At 35.7% G+C, this 21,558-nt stretch overlaps 3 protein-coding genes across 7 annotated transcripts; 2 read left to right on the top strand and 1 right to left on the bottom strand.

Moving 5' to 3' along the window:
* Positions 1-312: 312 nt before the first annotated feature.
* Positions 313-6,786, top strand: LOC113284480 (putative uncharacterized protein DDB_G0270496). 4 transcript variants are annotated; one of them, XM_026533960.1, is made up of 15 exons: positions 410-441; positions 1,497-1,530; positions 2,039-2,122; positions 2,197-2,465; positions 2,781-2,853; positions 3,126-3,200; positions 3,334-3,444; positions 3,644-3,686; positions 3,875-3,971; positions 4,891-4,993; positions 5,069-5,158; positions 5,329-5,361; positions 5,560-5,659; positions 5,994-6,078; positions 6,392-6,786. In XM_026533960.1, exons 3-15 carry the CDS (start codon positions 2,039-2,041, stop codon positions 6,495-6,497), a joined length of 1,269 nt encoding a protein of 422 aa, XP_026389745.1. In that variant the 5' UTR covers positions 410-441; positions 1,497-1,530; the 3' UTR covers positions 6,498-6,786. The 4 variants fall into 4 exon arrangements, with proteins under 4 accessions (XP_026389742.1, XP_026389743.1, XP_026389745.1 ...); XM_026533957.1 differs by lacking the exon at positions 1,497-1,530 and having other exon boundaries at positions 313-441; positions 2,033-2,122; XM_026533958.1 differs by lacking the exon at positions 1,497-1,530 and having other exon boundaries at positions 381-441.
* A 3,164-nt stretch (positions 6,787-9,950) lies between these two features.
* LOC113284481 lies at positions 9,951-11,990 on the top strand. The gene is made up of 3 exons (XM_026533961.1): positions 9,951-10,019; positions 11,244-11,613; positions 11,743-11,990. Exons 2-3 carry the CDS (start codon positions 11,288-11,290, stop codon positions 11,753-11,755), a joined length of 339 nt encoding a protein of 112 aa, XP_026389746.1. The 5' UTR covers positions 9,951-10,019; positions 11,244-11,287; the 3' UTR covers positions 11,756-11,990.
* Positions 11,991-12,165: 175 nt separating this feature from the next.
* Positions 12,166-19,389, bottom strand: LOC113284482 (pleiotropic drug resistance protein 1-like). Of its 2 annotated transcripts, XM_026533962.1 has the most exons (24): positions 18,757-19,387; positions 18,548-18,668; positions 18,356-18,444; positions 18,175-18,259; positions 17,907-18,066; positions 17,741-17,817; positions 17,594-17,647; positions 17,402-17,492; positions 16,984-17,285; positions 16,619-16,900; positions 16,212-16,528; positions 15,941-16,101; positions 15,734-15,837; positions 15,473-15,638; positions 15,280-15,387; positions 15,049-15,191; positions 14,588-14,920; positions 14,166-14,456; positions 13,998-14,081; positions 13,755-13,888; positions 13,430-13,657; positions 13,171-13,342; positions 12,776-13,030; positions 12,166-12,678 (listed from the first exon to the last, which is right to left on the bottom strand). In XM_026533962.1, exons 1-24 carry the CDS (start codon positions 19,083-19,085, stop codon positions 12,421-12,423), a joined length of 4,344 nt encoding a protein of 1,447 aa, XP_026389747.1. In that variant the 5' UTR covers positions 19,086-19,387; the 3' UTR covers positions 12,166-12,420. The 2 variants fall into 2 exon arrangements, with proteins under 2 accessions (XP_026389747.1, XP_026389748.1); XM_026533963.1 differs by having other exon boundaries at positions 18,175-18,444; positions 18,757-19,389.
* Positions 19,390-21,558: the final 2,169 nt, after the last annotated feature.

The following is a 21,558-nucleotide window of genomic DNA, read 5'->3' on the forward strand; positions in this document are numbered from 1 at the left end:
AATTTTATCAAGGACACTTGTGTTCGTGATTTCCAAAGTATTGTATGAGAATTTCAAAATTTTAATTTTTTTTTCTTCAATTTCAATTATTTTGTTAAAATTTCAAAATCCTAATTAATTTTTTTCATCGATTATATGCAATTTGGATGCATAGCACAAACAAGAATACACGTTTTTATCTGAAAATGGGACATTCAAACAGGAAACGCATACCCATACGGCCATTCCTATATCAAAGTTACGGTATAACCAAAAAAACAACCCGAGCTTATAACCCTGTGAAATATCCCGTGCCTGTAAAATATCCCGTGCCGAAACGGTACTGACCCTTTTCCTTAAACCCTAACTCCTCTTATTTGCTCTATCTGTCTATCATCTCTCACAATTCTGAAACGCAATTTGTGAGCTCTTCGTTCGATCTCTCTCTACTCACTCTTCAAGGTATTCATTCTTCTTTCTCAGTTTTCCTCCATTACTAGTTTATTCTCACTTATTGAATGTTATTATTCTGATTTTTCCGTATCTTTTTGTGGGGTTTTCATTGATTTTCAAATTGTTTTTCTCAGAATCTGAATCTTGTTGATTTTAGGTGATTGAGTTGTAAATTTAATCTGCGTGTTTGTTTATAGATCGATTCATGTATTTTAGTTTGGGTAAGAAGACATTCAGCTAAGGAGATGTGGAGTCGCTTATTATGTTGTTGAGGGGACTTTGTTTTGAACATTGAAGTTACAGAAAATCGCTGAATGACATTGTGTTGTTTTTGTGGTTGTGTCTTAATGCTGAAATATATGTTTTAAGCCCATGGTAATGCGGGGAATCAGATTTTACTGGCCATAGTTTTGGTTCTCTATTGTACAAATGGCTAGTTTTGATAACACGAAATGAAACGCCTCAACTATTTCAGACTTCTTAGCCAAATTGGAGCATTGTTATGATTATTAAAGTTGGAAACTGATTGCTCATAGTCGAGACAAATCTATACTCACCAAATAATTTGCTGGTTAGCCATCATTGATTGTACTTGGATTGTATATGTTTGATAAGTTAGTAGAATTTTTTTTTAATCCTTGTGTTACGATGAACCTCTTAATGTCTTTATTGAACTTATAATGTCTTAATGCTTGCTGAAAAAACACTATGATAAAACAAGAACCTGGTTGGCTTCATTGATGAGCATAATGCTGTTATTTCAGGATTGTTGTAAATGTTGTGGGATTCGGGGGATTGTTTGGAACTACGGATGGTCTTTATATTCTTCAAAGTGTCAGCTAGTTTATATGCTTATAATATAGTTTTCTTGTACATATCATTTTACATTCTTTACAATTTTTTTAAAGTTAAGTGTTTTGACAAATTTGTGTATAATGCGGTGTGTGGATGAGGGGATTGTTTGGATTTAGAGATGACTCTTACTTCTTCTAAGTGTGAGCCAGTTTATATTCGTGTAACGTGTTGTCTTTTCCATCTCAATTTACATTCTTTACTGGAACCAGAACACCGAAGAAACAGAACCAGGGTATCTAACAGGTTAGGTTTTTTCACCCGTTTAGACGTACAGTCGTTTTGCATAGAAGAAGAAAACCACAGCTTAAAGCCTTACACCCTTGTCTTCTCTTTCTCTTTTGTTAACCGTCTGTCTTTTATTTTTCTGATTAATTCTTGATGCTTGTATTTGTTTATCTGTAATATTTTCTAATTTCCCAGAAACCCTTAAAACACAAATCGATTTATAGGTTTATTTTGAATAAAGCCCAAACATTGAAATCGAGTAGGCACAGGGTACATTATGTATATAAATCAGTTTTAGCAGTCATTTAGATAACTATTTCTCTTTGACTCTTCACTCCTCAGGTATACCAAACAGGTTTTTAAAGAACATATTACAGTGAAACAGAATGAAAATTCAATATTATACTATATCGTTTCAATTAAAAATTAAATTACTAACAAAATATACCTTTAATTTTTATTTGGACAAACAGTGTGGTTTCATGTGTGTTGTAATTTTGATGTTCATTCATTTCTAAAGTTCCAGATGGGGTTCGTTTCGAATAAATCACGGCGAGTTCGTGTGATTGATGCTAGTTCAGAAGAAGAAAGTGATCCTGAAATGGATATGGTAATTGTGTTATTTCTGTTAGTTTGTTTTTAGTTTATTTAGGTTAGGGTTTTGATTTAGAACTTTTTGTGTAGTACAAAGAGGAGGAAGAAGAAGAGGATATGGAAGAAGAACAAGAAGAGGAGGAAGAAGGAGAGGATTCGGAGGAAGAACAAGAAGCGGAGGAAGGAGAGGATTTGGAGGAAGGAGGAGAGGATTCAGAAGAAGAACAAGAAGAGGGTGAGGAAGATTACCATGATGAGGAGGAAGAAGAAGAAGATGATGAGGAAAGAATTAAGGCACAAAAAGATGAAGAGATGGAAGAACTTGAGAAAATGGTCTCAGATATTCGCCAAGAACAGCAGTAAGTCTTCTTATCAACTACGTAATTGCAATTTTCTCTTTATTTGAAAAGTAACATTGCATGGAAGTATGGAACAAATCATGAAACTAATTGGCGCGAGTACACTCCACACTGCTAATATCTCAGTTTTCTCTCCTTCTCTGGATGTTGAGAGATATTTTCTTCTTAGTAGTGGTAAATAAGATATTACTAGGTCTTTTGCATCTTTGAGTGTAGCTTGTGATGTTAGTTACTCATGCAGTCGCTTTTAACTATTTTAGAGAATGTATTTACTTTTGTGTCTCCATTTTATGTTTTCTGTTTCCACTCATATAGAGATATTATGAAGAATCTAAAGCATCACAAGAATGAAGATATTCTGAAAGGTCAAGCCGTAAAGAACCAAAAGGTATTAGTACGATTATTCACAGTTATTAGCAAGCATCTTCTTCCAATCCGAAGATTATAGATGTATTGTTTATCCCACCAATTCTTATTCTTTTGTGCAGCTTAGCTTTGAGATCTGTTTATACCTTCTTGTTCCTTGCTTCTATCTTGTGTCTGTAACTTTTTCCAGTACTCTCATTTTCTTACATTCACTAATGCATTGGTTTGTAATTCGCTATGTTTGTTCTGTTTCTTGCACTGCATCATTCTGATAATTTTCCGTCTGTTTTGAAGGTTCTCTGGGATAAGACTCTTGAGTTCAGGTTCTTGTTGCAAAAACCTTTTTCTAGTTCAAATAAATTACCAAAGGTGAGCAATGAAGACGATATTTACCACATATGGCTCAATTACCTTTAATTTCTACTAGGGAAAAAAAGAAATGGTATTTTTGTCTTCTATCTTCTTCGTCTTGGTTAGTTTAATTGTGTTGCATTGTTAACAGGAACCCCTCCGATCGTCTTTTTGTGATTCTGAGAAAGCAACAAATAAAGCGTATTTAGACTTGATAACATCATCAGAGCAAACTATAAATTGTTTGTTGGAACTACAAGAGGTTAGTTGTCTTGTTTATTTCTTTATTACTAGCAATGTTATTTGAAGGCTAGGCAGTGCTTGTTTGTCGTTATTTGAAGAGAATAGATTGTGGAGATAAAAAGGTGAAGAGAGCTCCCTGCACTAGTAGAAATGGGAGTCTATGTTAGCCTAGTCAGTGTGTGGACATCTAAAAACTTTTTTTATATGTACTTTGGCAGGCTTTGCTTGAGAAGAGTCCGCACGTTGCTCAAAGTACAGATGGTATGCTATGAATTCTTACAAACTTATCGTAGTCTTAGACATACGGCATCAACTTAAAGGACATTATCTTTTGGTTTATTTGTTTTTAGGTTTCATGTTCAATATATGATAATTGAAGGATAATTACTAATTAAATATTCTTTCAACTTTTTAAATTGCTCTTTCTCTTGCCTTTTCTGTCACTTAAGAAAACACAAAGGATTCTTCTAAGGAATCAAAACAATCAAAGAGTTCGGATGCGAGGACTGACGAAGAGTGGCTACCTGTTCAACAAATGCATTCGAGGTATTGGGGTGAAAAATTCTAGTGCTACCTATCTCCATCTTCATGATTATTCACGTAGTATTTGAACACCTTAAATTGATAAAGAACAGCAAAAATATGCATCTTACTGTCATACTTTTTAGATGTGTGGGTAATGTTATCATAACCAACAAATCTATTGTACTTATTGCTTGTGAATTTGATATGTATGAGACGTGTAGTGAAAACTGTGATTTGGATTGTTTATATCTATATATTCTAGCTTTGTCAGAATCCATTGACATGACTACAGAAGCTTAGGACCGTGAGGTTTTGAGGCCTGTGTAATGTTCTTCTTTACTATTAAGAACAACAGAGCTTTATCTACCTAGTTTTAATAAATTTGGGACATGAAAGTGCATGTTGTTTATTCAAGGGGGGCCCTCACAACTGTTGTTTAACCTATCCCGAGAAAAGATAATCGAATCTTTTACATGGAGTACTTCTGTAAGTTCCCTTTGCTGTTGAGTATTATAATAGCCTCCCCTTCTCGTAGTTTATTTCATGTCCCCATTTTCATGATCAAGGGAACCCATCATTTAGTTCAATCCGGAAAGAATAAAAGAACATATTCGTAATAATTAGTGAAGAATAAGGAAGGAATTTGACTAATTGATTTTTATATTTAGCAAAGTGTTTTAAATGTTTGTCAATTCTGTATGATGCTGAGCTTATTTAAGTGCCCCGTCTCTGTTGGTGTAGCTCGTCTCGTTTCTCCCCTTCTTATGATCATTTTAAGCTTTTCTACCATCTTAAGGGAGCAAACAAGTGAAAAAATAACGAAAGAAGTACACTCTTCTTAACAAATACTGGGTGCTAGTATATATTTGCACCACATTGTTGTAACTTCTATAAGCTTTATCTATTAGGAAATTAGATTTTAACTTCTCAATTATTGCAGATTCACTTCCTTCAGAAATAGCTCAATAGATAAATGGCAGAGAAATGCACAAGTAGGAACTGGTGTGGCTGGGATTAAAGGAAGATTGCATGCGTTTAATCAGGTTTGCCTCTACTTCTTTGCTCATGTTCTTGGTTAGCGGATTGTACTATTTGGCTTACTTGTTTTCTTATTACAGAATATTAGTGAACAAGTAGCTGCTTACATGGGGGATCCAAGCAGAATGATTAAAAGCATGCAGCTAAGGAGATCTGCTGTTGGTACAATTGTAAGTCATAATTTACCTCTGACTTTTGTTTATTTTGTTAATTTTTGGTCGTGAAAGGAAAAATCTTATAGAGGAAGTTCTAACCTGTAGAATACCATGTTACAACTTCTGAAATTTGTCTTATGTTTCATTCCTATATAACTAAGGTTAACCTGGCTGATATGATGCAGGTTCCTGATGTGTGTGAAAATGGAAAAGAAGAGGTATTCAACTTACCTTAGGTTTTAACTTGTAAAATCAACTGTAAAATGGTTATATAGTTTTTTTGTTTTGTTTTGTGAAGTAACACCATTTATTTTTCATCCCGATACTTTTCTTTCTTTGATAGACCACATTTAGTGATTGCAGCTAGTCTGTTTCAGAAAATCTCAATTTCTAATCCTCTTTTTTGCAATCCTTAGGATGCAAACATGGATGGAGACCCCGAACTTTTGGATGACTCTGAATTTTATCAGCAACTTCTAAAGGAATTCTTGGAGTCGTACAACCCAGCCTCATCCGGTAAATTACCTATTTTTAAATCCGGTGGCCTTATTTTCTTTGGGATGCATTTTTCACTTCTGTGGATATGATGCTGAATTTACTGTATTAGTTGTATGTTAAACAAATGGAGTTTACCAAAATGGTTGATATTTAAAATATGTCACTTCATTCTGATACCATTAATAGTCATGAATTTACAGATATACTCCCTCCGTCCCACTATTAGTTGACCTAGTTTATAACTAAATTTAGTTATAAACTAGGTCAACTAATAGTGGGACGGAGGGAGTATAGATTATCTCTGGCCTAAATATAAAACTCACAAATTATATTATTTTTCACTTCCTGCCAGAATCGGCATATTATGCTTTAAAGAGATTGCAGACCAAGAAGCGAAAGATTGTCGATCGCCGTGCTTCAAAGTGCCGCAAGATCAGGTAATTGTCTTCTTATCAACTTTCCGATGTGATATTTGGCATCATAGTTATTCTCACCCTCCTGAAACTTCCAGCATTTCTGGTTTATTAAAATTTTGGCAAACAAGTAGGGTAACTTGGTCGCCTGAAGTCATTGTACTGGAGCTCATGAATATGAGTACCTTTTGTGTCTGATATCCATCTAAATTCCATAATGCATACAAGTATTTCATGTTCTTCATAATATGTCGATCATCATCAAGTCCGAGCAGTCCTTTTCAATCTTTATTTTGTTCTTTACCATATGCTGTTTCCTGAATGATACTAATTTCAGGTACCATGTTCATGAAAAGATAGTGAATTTCATGGCCCCAGAGCCTCAAGATCTTCCCCCAATGGCTCCAAAATTATTTGAGAACTTGTTCGGACTGAAAAATTAGAGAACTTTTTTTTTTGATCAATATCTGTGGTCTAGTCTTGTCCTGCCTTCTGGGCGCAAACGAGGTGTAGAGCTCAATTGTTTGAGGGCTCGTAGAAATTTGATATATCAAATGTAATGATGTCGGAATGTGCTCTATTTTGAAACCTAATAGATGATCGAGAAATTTTCTTCTTTTATTTTTATGTTTTACAAATAGATGAGACTGCAAATAGCTATATGTAGATACATGACGGGAGAAATCTGATTTGCGTGGTAAATGGAAGGATACAATTCAAAAAATATTTAAACAAATGAATGAACAATGCTTATAGATTTTTATCAACACAGATCCTCTTATTTTCCTAATGATATGCAAGGTTGATTAGAGCAAGTGTTATGGTGGAATCCAACCTATTCAAAGCTTGGAAAAAGTGTAATATCAAGTTTAATGGATTCCAAGTTGGTGCCATATGCAGTACAACTTTCTTAAAACAATACTCGTTAAAATAATAATGTATCTAAAATAATAAAATTCGTTAGTCCCAATTAGGCTTGCACAAGTTAAATTTCTTCTCGTTAAAATAATAATTTTTCTTGGTCCCAAAGCTATTATTTTAAAGAAGTATTATTGTACACCTATTTCAAGCCATGTTCCATGATTTTGTGGAATGGTGTGTGGAATCCAAAGAAATGCTATTATGAATACCTTTTAGCATTTTTATGATTCCATCATAACTCATAAGAATTGAGCTTTCATGAACAATTCCAAATGCTGAGGTAGCATGGAAGATGGAATTCTTCCATCATAAGACTTGCTCTTAGTAGTGTGGTTAGATAGTTTTTTTTTATTCAAGTAAATCGATATATTTCGATTAAATAAATCATACTTACTGTACATTAAAAAATAGGTGAAATCAAATTCTATTTTAAAATAACAAGTTCTTCGAACTCTGTCATCCATTACATACAAACACTCAAAATTTAACCTAATTGCTTTTGATTAAATTTGACTTGAAAATAAATAAAAACGAAGTATACATACAGAGCTCAAGAGGAGAGATGGAGAAAGAATGAATGAAGGAAACATCAAACTTGAGAGGAGGATACAAAACTTGACTAGAAACCTTAGAAAGAGATAGATGTCCTAGGAAATAATATTTTCATTTTAAGTTGATAAATTAGAAGGACTTCGTAATAATTATACTTTGCCTTAGCAGCTGTAGTATAAACCAGATAATAAAATCATGTAATTCTGACGGCTAACTCTATACTAGCTTATAGTTTTGTGGTGCTCTATCGTGTGGGATAACACCAGCCTTGTTTTATTTTACGAGTTTTTTTTAACAATTTTCAAAAAACATTAAGTTGTTATCATCTCTCATATTTCCAATGCATATGTGAACTTAAAATGAAAATAATAATTAAATACTATAGTAAATGAGTGACTGATGACAAAGAGACGAATGTGTACCTCGATTTTCAGGGAGCGCGTAAATTAAAACATAAGTTAGTATATTTCGTAATTGCACCTGCCAGTACCGGGAGGGATAATAAAAGGAGAAAGGCTGTCACTAGAACCTACCACACAAAGAAGGGTAATCTATGCATACTCATTCCAGGTCCACGCATGTTGAAGATAGTGGTTATAAAATTTATAGAACCTAAAATCGATGAAATACCAGATAAATGAAGACTAGAAATTGCTGAATCAACTGCTCCTCCAAAATGACTGATAATACCACATATGGGAGGATAAACCAATACTTCGACTAAACTGAGCTTAATAGGAGCCAGAGACGTGGTGTCAGCAACCAGAAAGACATATTGTTTAGTCATGGAAATGCCATGTTAGGTACACCTGTCAGAATGGAAAGAAACCAATTCTCAAATCCACCTATCATCGTCGACATAACCCTTTTTATTCAGAGGTATTATACGTGATTTCGCCTTTAGCATAATGTTTTAAATTTTATCAATCATCTACCTTGGTTTATTACTTACACGATCAAAATGCGTGTGAATGAAGAAAACTTCTCAAAACCAATATTGAGAGTCAAATTGCTTATCATATATCTATTAGTTTTTTAATTGGGGTTATTTAGTGTTTGATACAAAGGATTTGTCCAGTTTCATTGTTTGGTCTAACATTTATCCAACTTAGGCTTTGGTAATTACAAGTAACGTTGACTATAGTCGACTAGGTTAAGACTAACCTAAAGCCAGCTGTGCACTCATGATAGGAGGACTTCACAGCTTTCAAATAATAACATATTTAGTTATAAATATGCCTATTTGAGTCTCAGTGGTCCTAGACCTTCCTCAAATAACAACCTTTGGAAGTGCATAAAACTTTTCTTCAGACTATTGACACTGTTATTTTCCCTAGATGTTTGTTTTCTAATGAATCTGTTATGCATGCTTTGGTTCTATGCCTTTTTTCTAGTTCTATTTGGACCTCTTCTCCCATTTGTTTGCCTACTTTTTTTTTTACTCCTCTTTTCATGATTAACTCTCTTGTTAACCCCTAGTTCTGCTTTGTCTGAAGAATCGAAGAGTATATTTGTATCATACGATCTATCTGGAGTAGTAGGAATAGTCTTATCACCGATATGAAAAAGAAAAACCATGGTGTTGTTATTGGTAGAGCCAGATCCATGCTTGTTAAAAGTACCCCTACTTTCCCTCACAGAGATTTCCTGAATGTCTTTAGTTCCGTAAAATGGATGCCTCTTCCTCCAGGCTGGATTAAATGTAACACTGATTGAGTTTCTGATGATATCACTGTGGATTATGGTGCAGGGTGTGTAATGAGAGACTCCTCCAATAAAATTTCCTTTTGTGCTCCTATTACCTTTGAATTTTATTTTCCTGATGAAGCAGAGATCCGTACAATTTAGGCAGTTCTGAAGAAGGTAGTGGAGTTACAGCTCATTCTTGTCATTGCGGAAAGTGATGCAAAGGAACTAGTCGACCAATTTTCAACAAGAAACTTTGAGGGCAACTAACGGACGAACGCTCTTTGTAAAGATATTTCCCTTTTTAGCTCTAGCCTAGTGACATGTAATTTTTCTTTTGTTCTTAAAACTTGTAATGTTGTTGCTCACACTTTAGCTGAATGAGCTAAGGTACACAGTAAGTGTGTGTTCTGGTGTAGATCTCAAATCTGGCTTCTGCCTAATGTTGACGCATGCATGTTTGGATACCACTCCAAAAGTTACTTTTTGATTTCTGGAAGCAGAAAAGTCAGAAGTTAGTTTGGATGCATGATTTCAGTATGATTTTTAGAGACAAAAAAACCAACTTTTTTGTGAAGTAAAAACATTTCACAGACTTCCGTTTCTGACTTCTATTTGCTGAAAAACAGAAGCACTTCTGCTTCTGATATCCAAACAAATTATCGGCGTTTCTTGAGGTTTGTCAAAAAATAAAAAATAAAATAAGAATATAGCCACACGTGTGAGTACTGACCCCTTAAACCCTCACATTTCTGAAACGCAATTTGTGAGCTTCTCCTTCGATTTCTCTCTACTCACTCTTCAAGGTATTCTTCTTTCTCAGTTTTCCTCCATTACTAGATACTGATTTTCCGTATCTTTTTGGGGGTTTTCATTGATTTTCAATTTTTTAACTCAGAATCTGAATCTAATCACAGATCGATTTTAGTAAATTTCGTTGATTTTCATTGTAGATTTAATCTGGGTGTTTGTTTATAGATCGATTCATGTAATTTAGTTTGTGTAAGATGACATTCAGCTAAGGGGACTTTGTTTTGTACGGTGAAGTTAAAGAAAATCTCTGAATGACATTGGTGCTGTTTTTGTTGTTGTGTCTTAATGCTGAAATATATGTTGTAAAGCCATGGTAAAGCGGGGAATCAGATTCTAATGGCTACAGTTTTGGTTCTCTGTTGTACAAATGGCTAGTTTTGATAACTCTGAAAGGAAACACCTCAACTATGCTAGACTGTCTTAGCCAAATTGGAGCATTGTTATGATATTGGAGTTGGAAATTGATTGCTCATAGTTCAAACATATATCAATACGCCTGTATGTTTGATAATTTAAATGTCAGTGGTATAATCTGTGTTTGTTAGGAAGTCCCTCTTAATGTCATCATTGAACTTACCATGTCTTAATGCTAAAACAACACTATAGGAAAACAAAAACTTGATTGTCTTTGCTGTCTTTAGACTCCAGATTCAGAGACTTCTGTGTATGTTGGGGTTTGGGGTATTGTTTGGAACTAGTGATAATCTCTGAACTCTTCAAAGTGTCAGCTAATTTGTATACGGAGTAGTAATTCTGTTATACCTCAGTTTACATTCTTTACAGTTTTCTTAAAATAGAAGTGTTTTGACAATTTTTTGTATAATGCGGTGTGGTGGTGGTGGTGGTGGGGGTTGTTTAGGATTAGAGATGATCTCTTAGTTCTTCAAAGTGTGAGCCAGTTTGTATTCGTGTAACATATTGTCTTTTACATCTCAGATTACATTCGTTAGAGTGTCTTTAAAGTAGTGGTGTTTTGACAAATTTGTGACTACTGATACTTTTTCTCTTTGATTCTGAGATACTTTTTCTCTTTGATTCTGATACGGTGGTACCCTTGTTTCGTGTTGATATTACTTGCTAAGTCCTGATCTGATTTCTTGGTTGGCGCTGTTTGCTTAAGCATTTTAGTTTTCTTTGGTTATTGTGATTTAGTTTGTTATCTTCTTGTTTTGTAACTTGCTGAGAATTTTGTTTACAATTTTCTCCGTCTAAAACAGGCATAATCAAGCTCCTGACGAGGAAATAGAAGATTAATGTAGAAATGAATTCAGTAGCAAAGAATGTATGTAATATCTTCAGGAACCTTAATTTTGGTGGAAACAATCCAAGTCCATTGTTGAGTTCGTTACAGCAATGGAGAGGAATCAAAGTTAGAGTAAGAGGTGGAAATGTAGAACAAGCTTTACAGATTATGCAGAGAAAACTGACATCAACTGGGATGGAGAGATTGCTAAAGCGTCAAGGTCAGCAAACTACTCACATTAAGAACTCAGAGAAGAAAGTATTAGCTAGAAAGAATCTCGATCGCAGACTTAAATCACAAGATTTAGCTCGCAAACTGAACTCCATCCTTCTCAAGAAAATCAGGTAAATAAACCCTCGATCATTGATTTCATTCTCATGTTTATTAGACCTTAGGTAGAATTAAGAAATGTAGGTATCAAAAACCTGTAGAAATGAGCTTCATTGGTAATCACTGTTTAAAATATGTTGTAGGTCGAGCGATTGAATGGACGATATGCTGAAGAGTACAATCGAAGGTGCTGATCTTGAATAGAGTTGGGTGTACAGAAATTCCAGCGTTTTTTCTTCTCTGTAATTGCTCTGAGAAGAGTTTTACTGTCTTGAATTAAGTATTTGTTCAGAGTTGCTCATTTTTAGATATTACGAATAATTGTTTAAAGATTTTCACTTTCTTGAGCTATGTGGAAATGGAATAGTCCTGGTGTTCAAAATTTTATATAGTCTTTGTTTCGCCTTTTCTGATAATGTTTAGATGAGAATTGTGAGAGAAGTGATTCTGCAAGAGAAGCAGTAACTTTCAGGCTGACTAGTGACTTCAATAGAAGCGTAATTGGCATCAGCAACACTGGACAGACTGGATTCTGGAAGGGAAATGTAAAAACTTTCACTTGCAGAGATGGAAAACAACTTACTACTGTATACAAAAAAATCAACATCTGATGATATTGTGAACATTACATAGATACAATTCAGTTCGTGTTACATAATATATACCACAAACAATACAGAAAGAAAGAAACCGAAACCATATTACAAATCCATAACTGCGCTCTGCACCAACCTATGTTATATGATTCTAAAGTAGTGTATCTGTCTTCGGAATCTACATTAATGCTTCTAGTCCTGATTCGGAGAACCTTTATCTTCTTACTATCTTTTCTGGAAGTTAAGTGTTCTGATGGCGAAGGCGAAGACAAAAGCGAAGAACACATTGATACCAACAATAACAACTGCAACCACCGGTAGGAAGCTATTTTTAAATCCAAAGTAACTATTTAAAAATTGTTCTACAGTTTCTTGTGTTTCAAGCGGGGTTTGTATGTCTCCGAACTGTGTAACGACTAGTCCGTATAATGACCAAGCGACGGGGCATGCCCAGTAATACCATCTCCACCAAATAGCCATTCTCTGCAACAATACAATAATAAGACATTAGTTACTCAAACTCTTCAATTGTCAAATAAAAAGCTGATGCTTCAACGAATGTATATAAGCTGCAACATACCGGTCTTGGGATAACGAAACCAGAGAACAGATTCCATAAACCGTAGAAAGCAGAACCAATAATTGCGGCAATGTTATGGTTAGGAGTTATAGCCACGGTCATCATCCCATAGTATGTGAAGTATAACATTGAGAAGAACGTGAAGAATAAATACCAAAAGTATTTCTCAGTTGTCCATTCAAAACCAATCATGGAATACACAAGAAGCGAATAAATCACTGACTGAATAAGGACATACGGGATCTCAATTACAATCTGCACATAAATAAGAAGGGAATTCAATAGAGAATTAAACAATAAATCTTTCCAACAAACCTTTGCAACATTAAAGTTTAAAAGAACAGAACCAATATGAAACTTTTGGTAAATTTTCCGAATAGCAAATCAGTAGTTACCTGTCCAAAGGCATAAGGCAAGGCAGAATACATTCCAGCTGCTCTTTCTCTGTAAAAGACTGTTCGTTCAACAGCAACTAGTGGCTGCACTGAGGAAGTATTTTGCACACCGAGAAAGAGAACAGCAGCATACATAGAACCCATAGCATTAAATAGATCTTGTGTCCTATCCCTGCAATTTTGAAATGATGGTAATAAGGAGACAAAAATAAAAACCGCATAGAGTGGGTGGCGTTCATATTTAAAAAAAATGACTTACGTCTTGGTCCCAAGACCCCAGAAAATTGTACCGAACATTAAGCCGATAACGGTTGTGAAGAAGAATCTCACTGCATTGTATTGAGGATTTCTCCAGTATGACCAATATTGTTTCCACAGGCAAGCTGAGCATTGACTGAAGAAGGATCTTGAGTACTGAGTTGGGAAAAAAAGGTCATTTGTACCAGGAGGAGGGACACTTAGATCCTTGATGAGCTGTTTGTTCCTCCTAAAAATAGTTACCGTAGATCATTAGTAAGATTTAGAGCGAATACATTTCAGCTTCATTTTAGACATTTTCAGTCAAGCGAAGAAAGTAAGCTTACCTATAAAGTTCTGAGTTTTGGTATAATTCGGTGAAGTTAACACCTAGGCCACTTTCTTGTCCAGCCGAAGTTACCTCCAACATCCACGTTGCTGGATTATACCTATCTTTAATTTTACTGACCCCTTCGATTCCCTGGATGAGATGCAATACAGTCTTATCAGTGATTGTTTATATAGTATAGGAAGGTCTATGAGAGTAGAACAATTTCATTTTTTGTTTTGATCGTTTAGCATAGCTTCACCTCAAAGTAACTGATCAGATGGCAAGAATGGCGACCCAATGGACCAACGTATATTTCCTCCCCTCCTCGCTTCATTAGGAACAGCTGTGACACCAATTAATCTTTTTAGCATGTTATGACGGTGTTTGTAGTACTGTTACAATTCATACATCTTTCTGTCTGACTTACCTCATCAAAGGCTTCGAATATGTCAATACTGGGTTGGTGAATGGTGCACACCACAGTTCTTCCTGTATCAACAGTGTTCCTCACTGCTCTCATCACAATGGCTGCTGCCCTCGCATCAAGCCCAGATGTTGGTTCATCCATAAATATTATAGATGGGTTTGCAACAAGCTCAACTGCAATGGTTAACCTCTTCCTCTGCTCAGTTGAGAGACCATTCACACCGGGCAGCCCAACCAATGCTCCCCGCAACGGAGTCAGTTCTACCAGCTCCATAACTTCTTCAACGAACATCTGCAAACATAATTAGTTTTTCCTGTTAGCTTGTTCCCAAGCAAACCGCAGAGAGCATTGAAAACCTGCTATGTCTTCTACCCCTCTACTTATTCACCATTGATTTATCTCTCAGATTCAAATTGACTAACCTTTCTTGTCGCAGGATCAACATCATTAGGTAACCGAAGCCAAGCAGAATACGTAATTGACTCATAGACTGTCACAAATGGAGAATGAATATCGTTCTGTTCACAGTATCCAGAAATACGAGCAAATGTTTCTTGTTTCTTTGGATAGCCAGATATTGTGATGCTTCCTTCAATATATCCACCAGTTTTTCGTCCTGCCAAGACATCCATAAGAGTAGTCTTACCAGCACCACTAACACCCATCAAAGCTGTAAGAACTCCGGGCCTGAAAGCTCCACTGACACCCTTAAGGAGCTCCAACCTATCTTCGGTGACTCCTTGAGCTTTCATTTCCTGAGAAAAAAGTTTGATAAATATTTATAAATTACCAAACTTTATCTGAGTAATAGAACTGTAATTTGCTAAGACATAATCTCTTAAACTCTTTACCAAATTAAATGTTTTTGAAGTTTAATATTTACCGCTGGCATGTCGACCGCATATGTAATGTCGTCAAAAGTGATAGAATGAGGTTGAAATGGAAGTACCATTCCACGTTTTCTGTTCGGATTAGCATCATCAGATACATTTGATGACATACTTCTCTTTATCTCTTCACCCCTTTCTGCATTTTTATTATATTCATTCAGTTGAACCTCTAAACTCCAGAGCATAAATTTACTAAAACTAAAAAATCTTTACAAATAAAGTACCTCTACTTCGACGGCTCGTTGAGCTCTTTTTCCTAGATAATGAGCCCATCTCTTCTCCTGTTTGTTCAGATTGTGGATCTTCAGCTACAGCCTGAACCTGTGCAAATGCTGCATACAGTTGGCAAAACATTATACAATGCCCCCCAGTTTGAAAGACTAGATGAAAAATGGAAAAATGAAGCAATATACTTACGGCTTAGATAAGTAAGTGCCAGAGTGAAAAACACGTTTAATAAGAGAACATATCCAAACAACGCCCCTACTCCAATCCAGTACCAATATGGTCCTGTGTAGAATCCACGTGATCTCAAAACAGCAGTTCCCAGTCTCTCTGCAACACCGGGAACACCGGGAAGAGTCTGCAAATGAAAAGAAAAACAAAATCTTAGCTGATCTTATTCCGGTCCAACTTTTAGAGTCCATTTTGTCTTCTATTAGTGAGCTGAACACATACCTTGTCCCAACTATGCCCAAGAAACTCGTTAACTGCAAGTCCATTCATTCCATACATCAATGGAGATATCCAATATCCCCATATCCACCATTTTTTTACATTTACTGGAGCAAACAGAACAAGATCAGATATAATCAAAATTCAAAAGTAGAAACAGAAGGCTGTATAGTATAGCCAAAATCAAGTTTCCAGCTCGAGTAAGATTACCTCGTGACAAAATGAAACCACTGAAAGCCAAAAGAATGACTAACACAAATGAGGCAACTGTATTTGCAACAACCATGTTTCTCCCAAGTCCTGCAACCGTTCTGAACAGTCCTGAAGCCACCTGGTGAAGAAATAGGAGCAGAAAGAACTGTCTAAACAGCCTGCAGAACAAAAATTTAGTTTCATTGTTAGGACTACAAAATTTCAAACACAACTTCAAAGACCAAATTGTAACAAATAAGAGTCTAGGATCACTGTTGGAGTTCTTTACCTTTCAACGTTTGGGTCGAATCCAATTACATAGTAAGTGACAAAGACCCACACAAAAACTTCTGCAATTGTCACAGGAATTTTGAGGATCCATGTAGGAATAGCATAAGCCCATGCTGGAAAGAAAAGTAGGTCTCTTTGCTTGTAAAAGACAGGAAGCTTTACAACAGTCATTGCAAGCTCCGAAAATCCGTTAAACAAAATCACTGTCAGACCAAAAAACAGCGCTCCCAGATAAACCCCACCATCATTAATGGTGTCTTTGTTCAATTCAGTACGCAAGAAGAGTGTCATTCCTATTACAGCTGTTATTAGAAGCTGAGAACAGAAATATAACAATGTTAAAACTGATAATCACAAGCTTTCAACTTAAGAAGAAAATGCTCGTGGAACTAGTTAGTAACTCACTTGAAACAATTTGAAGATATAAACGAATGAATTTCTCTTCATCAATAAATACTCTCTTGCAGTACAAGCTTTCAGAAGTTCCTTCTTGCTAATTCCGTATCTCTGTGTTGTTAAGGAAGCCGGGTGGCTCTTTGCTCTGTTGAAAGGATTGGCTAATTCGTCGCCTAATTGTCGACCAACTTGAAACAACTGGAAAGCCTCAGCAAAATCTTTCACTGGAATAAAATTATAAGGCTCATCTTTACGCGCCCAGTACTGTCTCTGATCTTTTTTAGATGTCACCTACAAGATTTGAAGCCCATATATTAGGTTTGACAAGAAACACAAGATTATAGACGTAACGGAAAGAAAAGGAAGAAATTTACTTCTTGCAAGAAATCTGCAACTCCTTTCCTCTCTGGACATTTGAAGCCCATAGATTCAAAAAAATCAAGAACATTTTCACGGGGACCCTGGTAAACAATCTGCTGATCCGAGATTAGAATAATGTCATCGAACAGATCATATGTTTCTGGTGCTGGCTGAAGAAGAGAGATCACAGCAGTTCCATTCATAATATGGATGGTTTGCCTAATTGAATTCACAATCTGAAATGTCGTTGAACTGTCTAGACCAGTAGATATCTCGTCCATGAACAATGCCCTTGCAGGTCCAACCAGCATTTCCCCTACAATAAAGAATTGAATTTAGAATTTGTTTTCAAGTTATAATCAATCTACTGTTAGTTTGTTACAAATACTAGATGTCCATTTCGGACTTGGATGATCATATGAGTTTTTCTACCTGTTGTAACACGCTTCTTTTGGCCACCAGAGACACCCCTCACCATTTCATCACCCAACATGGTATCAGCACAAATTTCCAGCCCCAAAATCTAACGTTTTCGATCACAAATGTTAGATTTATAAATAAATAAGAACTTTGCGTAAATAGATCTCGTTCCTTAATAACCATGATGGTTTCGCAGTGATATACCTTTAAAATGTAATCTGTGACTACACTTGCTTCTTGCCCTTCCAGTGCTGCTGACTGTTTCATGAAGTACATTAAGCTTACCATACAAGAAAATGTTCACCTTCCAGCACTGTCAAATAACTCCACAACAGGCGAAGAATCACTCACCTTCATGTAGACATCAATATCAGGATCAGGTTTGATATTTGCTGCTTTTTCTCTTCTTGATAGTTCAGTCAACATATCTGCAAATTTCAACAAAAGTTACAGACCTTCAACTCAAATGATGCAAAAACTCCTCTATTCCAAAATCCACCATTACTTGAAAACTTACCATAACCGGTTCCAGCTCCTTGACATCTAGCCGAAAAGGCCAAGGTTTCTCTGACAGTCATTTCTCCGATATGAAGATCATATTGACTAATATATGCTGATGTTCTTTGAGGAACAAACTCATCCATTTCATGCCCATTATAAGTCACTTTCCCAGACACCTAACAAATAGTAACAAAGAACCCCATTTCATTTTTCGAGAACCAAATCACAATCTTACAACCCAAATCTCACCCATGAAACCAAAACAAACCACAACTTTTCATTACCTTAAGATTTCTATCAAGCTTCCCAGCTAAAGCCAAGAGTAGAGTAGTCTTCCCAGAACTCGGTGGTCCTAGAAGCAGTGTCAGTCTACAAAATCCAAAATTAACAAAATTCAGATTATTCACTGATAATTCCAAAAACCCCAAAAAATCTTGGTTTGTCGGTGATTGAAATTTGATGTACCTGCATGGCTTGATGATTCCACTGATATGATTAAGGATTCTAATGGGTTTCTGTCTACTTGGCAGAATATGTAGAAAACTCAAAAAACCCTGCCAAAATGAACCCAAAATGAGAAATTTCAGAACCCAAAATACAAAAAAGGGAACTAGAACTACACAAATCAAAAACACTTGCAAAGAATTATTTTTTTACCTCTACATAATTCGCAGCATAGTTGAGAATTGTTGGTAAAGCTCTGCCACCAATATAAGCTTCTGCATCTATAGTTAGATGCTCATACCTTACTTCAATTGTTGGAATGTCAATTCCAACTCTGAAAATCCCAAAAAAAACAAAACTCAAAAAAATGGATCCAAAATCACAAAAACAAATAAAAAACAGAGTGATAAGCAACAATTTACCTATCAATTCGATTCTTGAGTTTAAGCAAGAACTTCTCATTATCTTCTTCCGCAACTCTTAATAATCTCTCAATCAATTGCTTTTTCTCCTGAAACCCAAGATTCTGAATATCAATTTCTTTAGTTTCTAAACCATCTTGTCCACTTAGAATCCCTTTTCTGATACGATTATAAGTTGGTAGTTTCTCTAAAGCAGCCCATTTTAATGCTTCTTCATCATCTTCATCTCTAGATGATCTAGAAAACACTTCACCTGAATTATTCCTCCATATTGATGAACTATTTCTTCTTAAACTTGCTACTCTGTAAACCTCACCACTGTCCATCATCACACCTCAAAACAGCAACGACCCTCCTCCTAAACCCCAATTCCAAATACAAATCCAAACCCCTTTTTCACTAAAGGTGTGAAATTTTATTCTAAAGTCTGGGGGTTCTTTACTTTGTTCTTACTCCTTGTGTTTTTCTTTTGTCTCTTGACTAATAAGAGAAAAGATGTGCAAAGGAAGTAGCTTTTCTATATTTTCTGTACACATGCATTTATAGTCAAGAGATGTGTTGATCAATGAAGAGAAGAGACTCTGCAATGAATAGGCTCTAGCTAGCTTTGAAATTGAATACCGAAGATAAGACTTCTAGATTGATTCATTTTAAAGTATTATTATTACAATGAAGAAATGAAAGTTTGACAGTCAAATTCAAAATCTTCTTGATTGGGTCTGGATCACGGTGTTCTTGACTGACTATTGATTATTTTCTTTTGTTCAAAGTTTACACGACAAAGTTCTTGATGTCAGCATAAAGATAGACTGACTGAAACTAACCATGTCAGAATATAATGCCTCGTCGGTCGGAATCGCTTGACACCCCACAATTTACTCCCCGAAGAGGTGGCGTCAACCACCGCCGCATATTTTTTTTTTTACGTTCCATTCCTAGGGAAAATAATAACGAGGTTGGGTACAAATATGTATCAGAAACAACAGGAGTGAGAAACCAAATAATTTTGTTTCACAAAAAATCACCTTTTCAATTTTTAAAAGTCATTTTGAATTTGACACCCATATTAACTTCTGACTTTTTGATTTCTAAAAATCGAAAAACTTCTTCTGGTGTGCTATCTAAACAGGTAATAAAGGCTATTTTGATAATGGGAGTAAGCTTGGAGGAGAAATGTGGGGTATTAAGCTTTTCACTCGTCGATACGGAGAAGAGTGATTAATGGCGCATTTAGATACGCGTTTAGAAGCAGTTTAGATAAATAGACAAGAAGTTAGTTTGAGTGTAAATAGTCTGATTTTTTGTGAAACAAAATATCTTTCATTCTGACTTCTACTTTCGGTATTCAAACGCACTATATTTAGAGCTAACCTAGTGTTCCTAATCTAAGTCTCTTATTAAACACCCCCGATATGTGTTTTTCTCATTTGGGTTTATGAAAATAGTACCCACAACAGCGGCAACACCTATTGTCCGTCAAAGTAAGAGTAACTCTAAACTGTCCGTCCTTTGTCCCGAGCAAAATCATGAAGAAATTATTTTGTAAGGCCGTGGCAATACTGGTAAGGCCTTTAGAGCAACTGCAGTGGACGAGCAAACCTATAATTATGGTTCAGGGACGAGACGCAACGGGACGGAGTAAAGATTAAAATCTGGACCAAAACCAAATTCCAGACCATATTTGGTCTGGGACCAAGACCAAAACTATATATAGTGGAGCGGAGGTATAATCACCGTTTGGCATCGGGCGTGTGTATAATCTACGCCTGTTGTGAAACGTACGTAAAGTCACCGCCCCGTAAAGAGGCGTGTATATAAGTTACGCCCGGTTCAGGCGTTGATAAAATGTTCGCCCGTTGGGACGTTGCTAAAGTTTACGCCCCACGTCAGGCGTTCATAAAATTAACGCCCCATTCAGACGAAGATTATACAAACGCCCCAGCCAGGCGTTGATATTCTTAACGCCCCACGCCAGGCGTATATATAGTTAACGCCCAACGCCAGGCGTTTATATAGTTAACGCCCCAGACAGGCGTTGATATAATTAACGCCCCACTCCAGGCGTTTATATAGTTAACGCCCCAGACAGGCGTTGATATAATTAACGCCCCACGCCAGGCGTTTATATAGTTAACGCCCCACTCCAGGCGTTTATATAGTTAACGCCCCAAGCTTGAGTTTAAAAAAAAAAAATACTTAGACAAAATTGATTTTGAAATTTTTTTATACCGTTGGTAATTCGAACGTTGAAGAAAATGGAACATTGGATAATTTTGAACGTTGGAAAGTTTGGAAGACATTTCGGAACGTTGAAAATTTCGGAAGAAACACCTATATATACACATGAGATCCTGTGACATTTTACCACGACTAAATACTTCAAACTATCCACACCAATAAGAAGAAATATTGTTTCTGCTTTCAAATACTATAAATCCTTAACACAAACCATATCAATTCCAAATTCTATAATTCCAGAAACACAAATTAAATCGTCACCGATGCATTTCCAAAATCATTACAAGATTCCACAACCCAATTTAATCACTTCAAGATTCCATAAAAATCACTAAAAAATCAATTCCATACTCACGCAATTAGCTCTTCTACATATGTAACTCCCAAAATTTACATAACTACAATTTACATAACTAAAATTAATCACCTCAAAATTCAATAAAAAACAATACAAATTCAATTATTGGTAACCATATTCACATACAACATGCAGAAAACCAATAATTAATCCAATAATTTACATAACTACAATAATTTACAATAATTTAAAATTAATCCAATAAT

This window comes from Papaver somniferum, chromosome 5 (genome assembly GCF_003573695.1).
Source record: "Papaver somniferum cultivar HN1 chromosome 5, ASM357369v1, whole genome shotgun sequence".
NCBI classification, from domain to species: domain Eukaryota; kingdom Viridiplantae; phylum Streptophyta; class Magnoliopsida; order Ranunculales; family Papaveraceae; genus Papaver; species Papaver somniferum.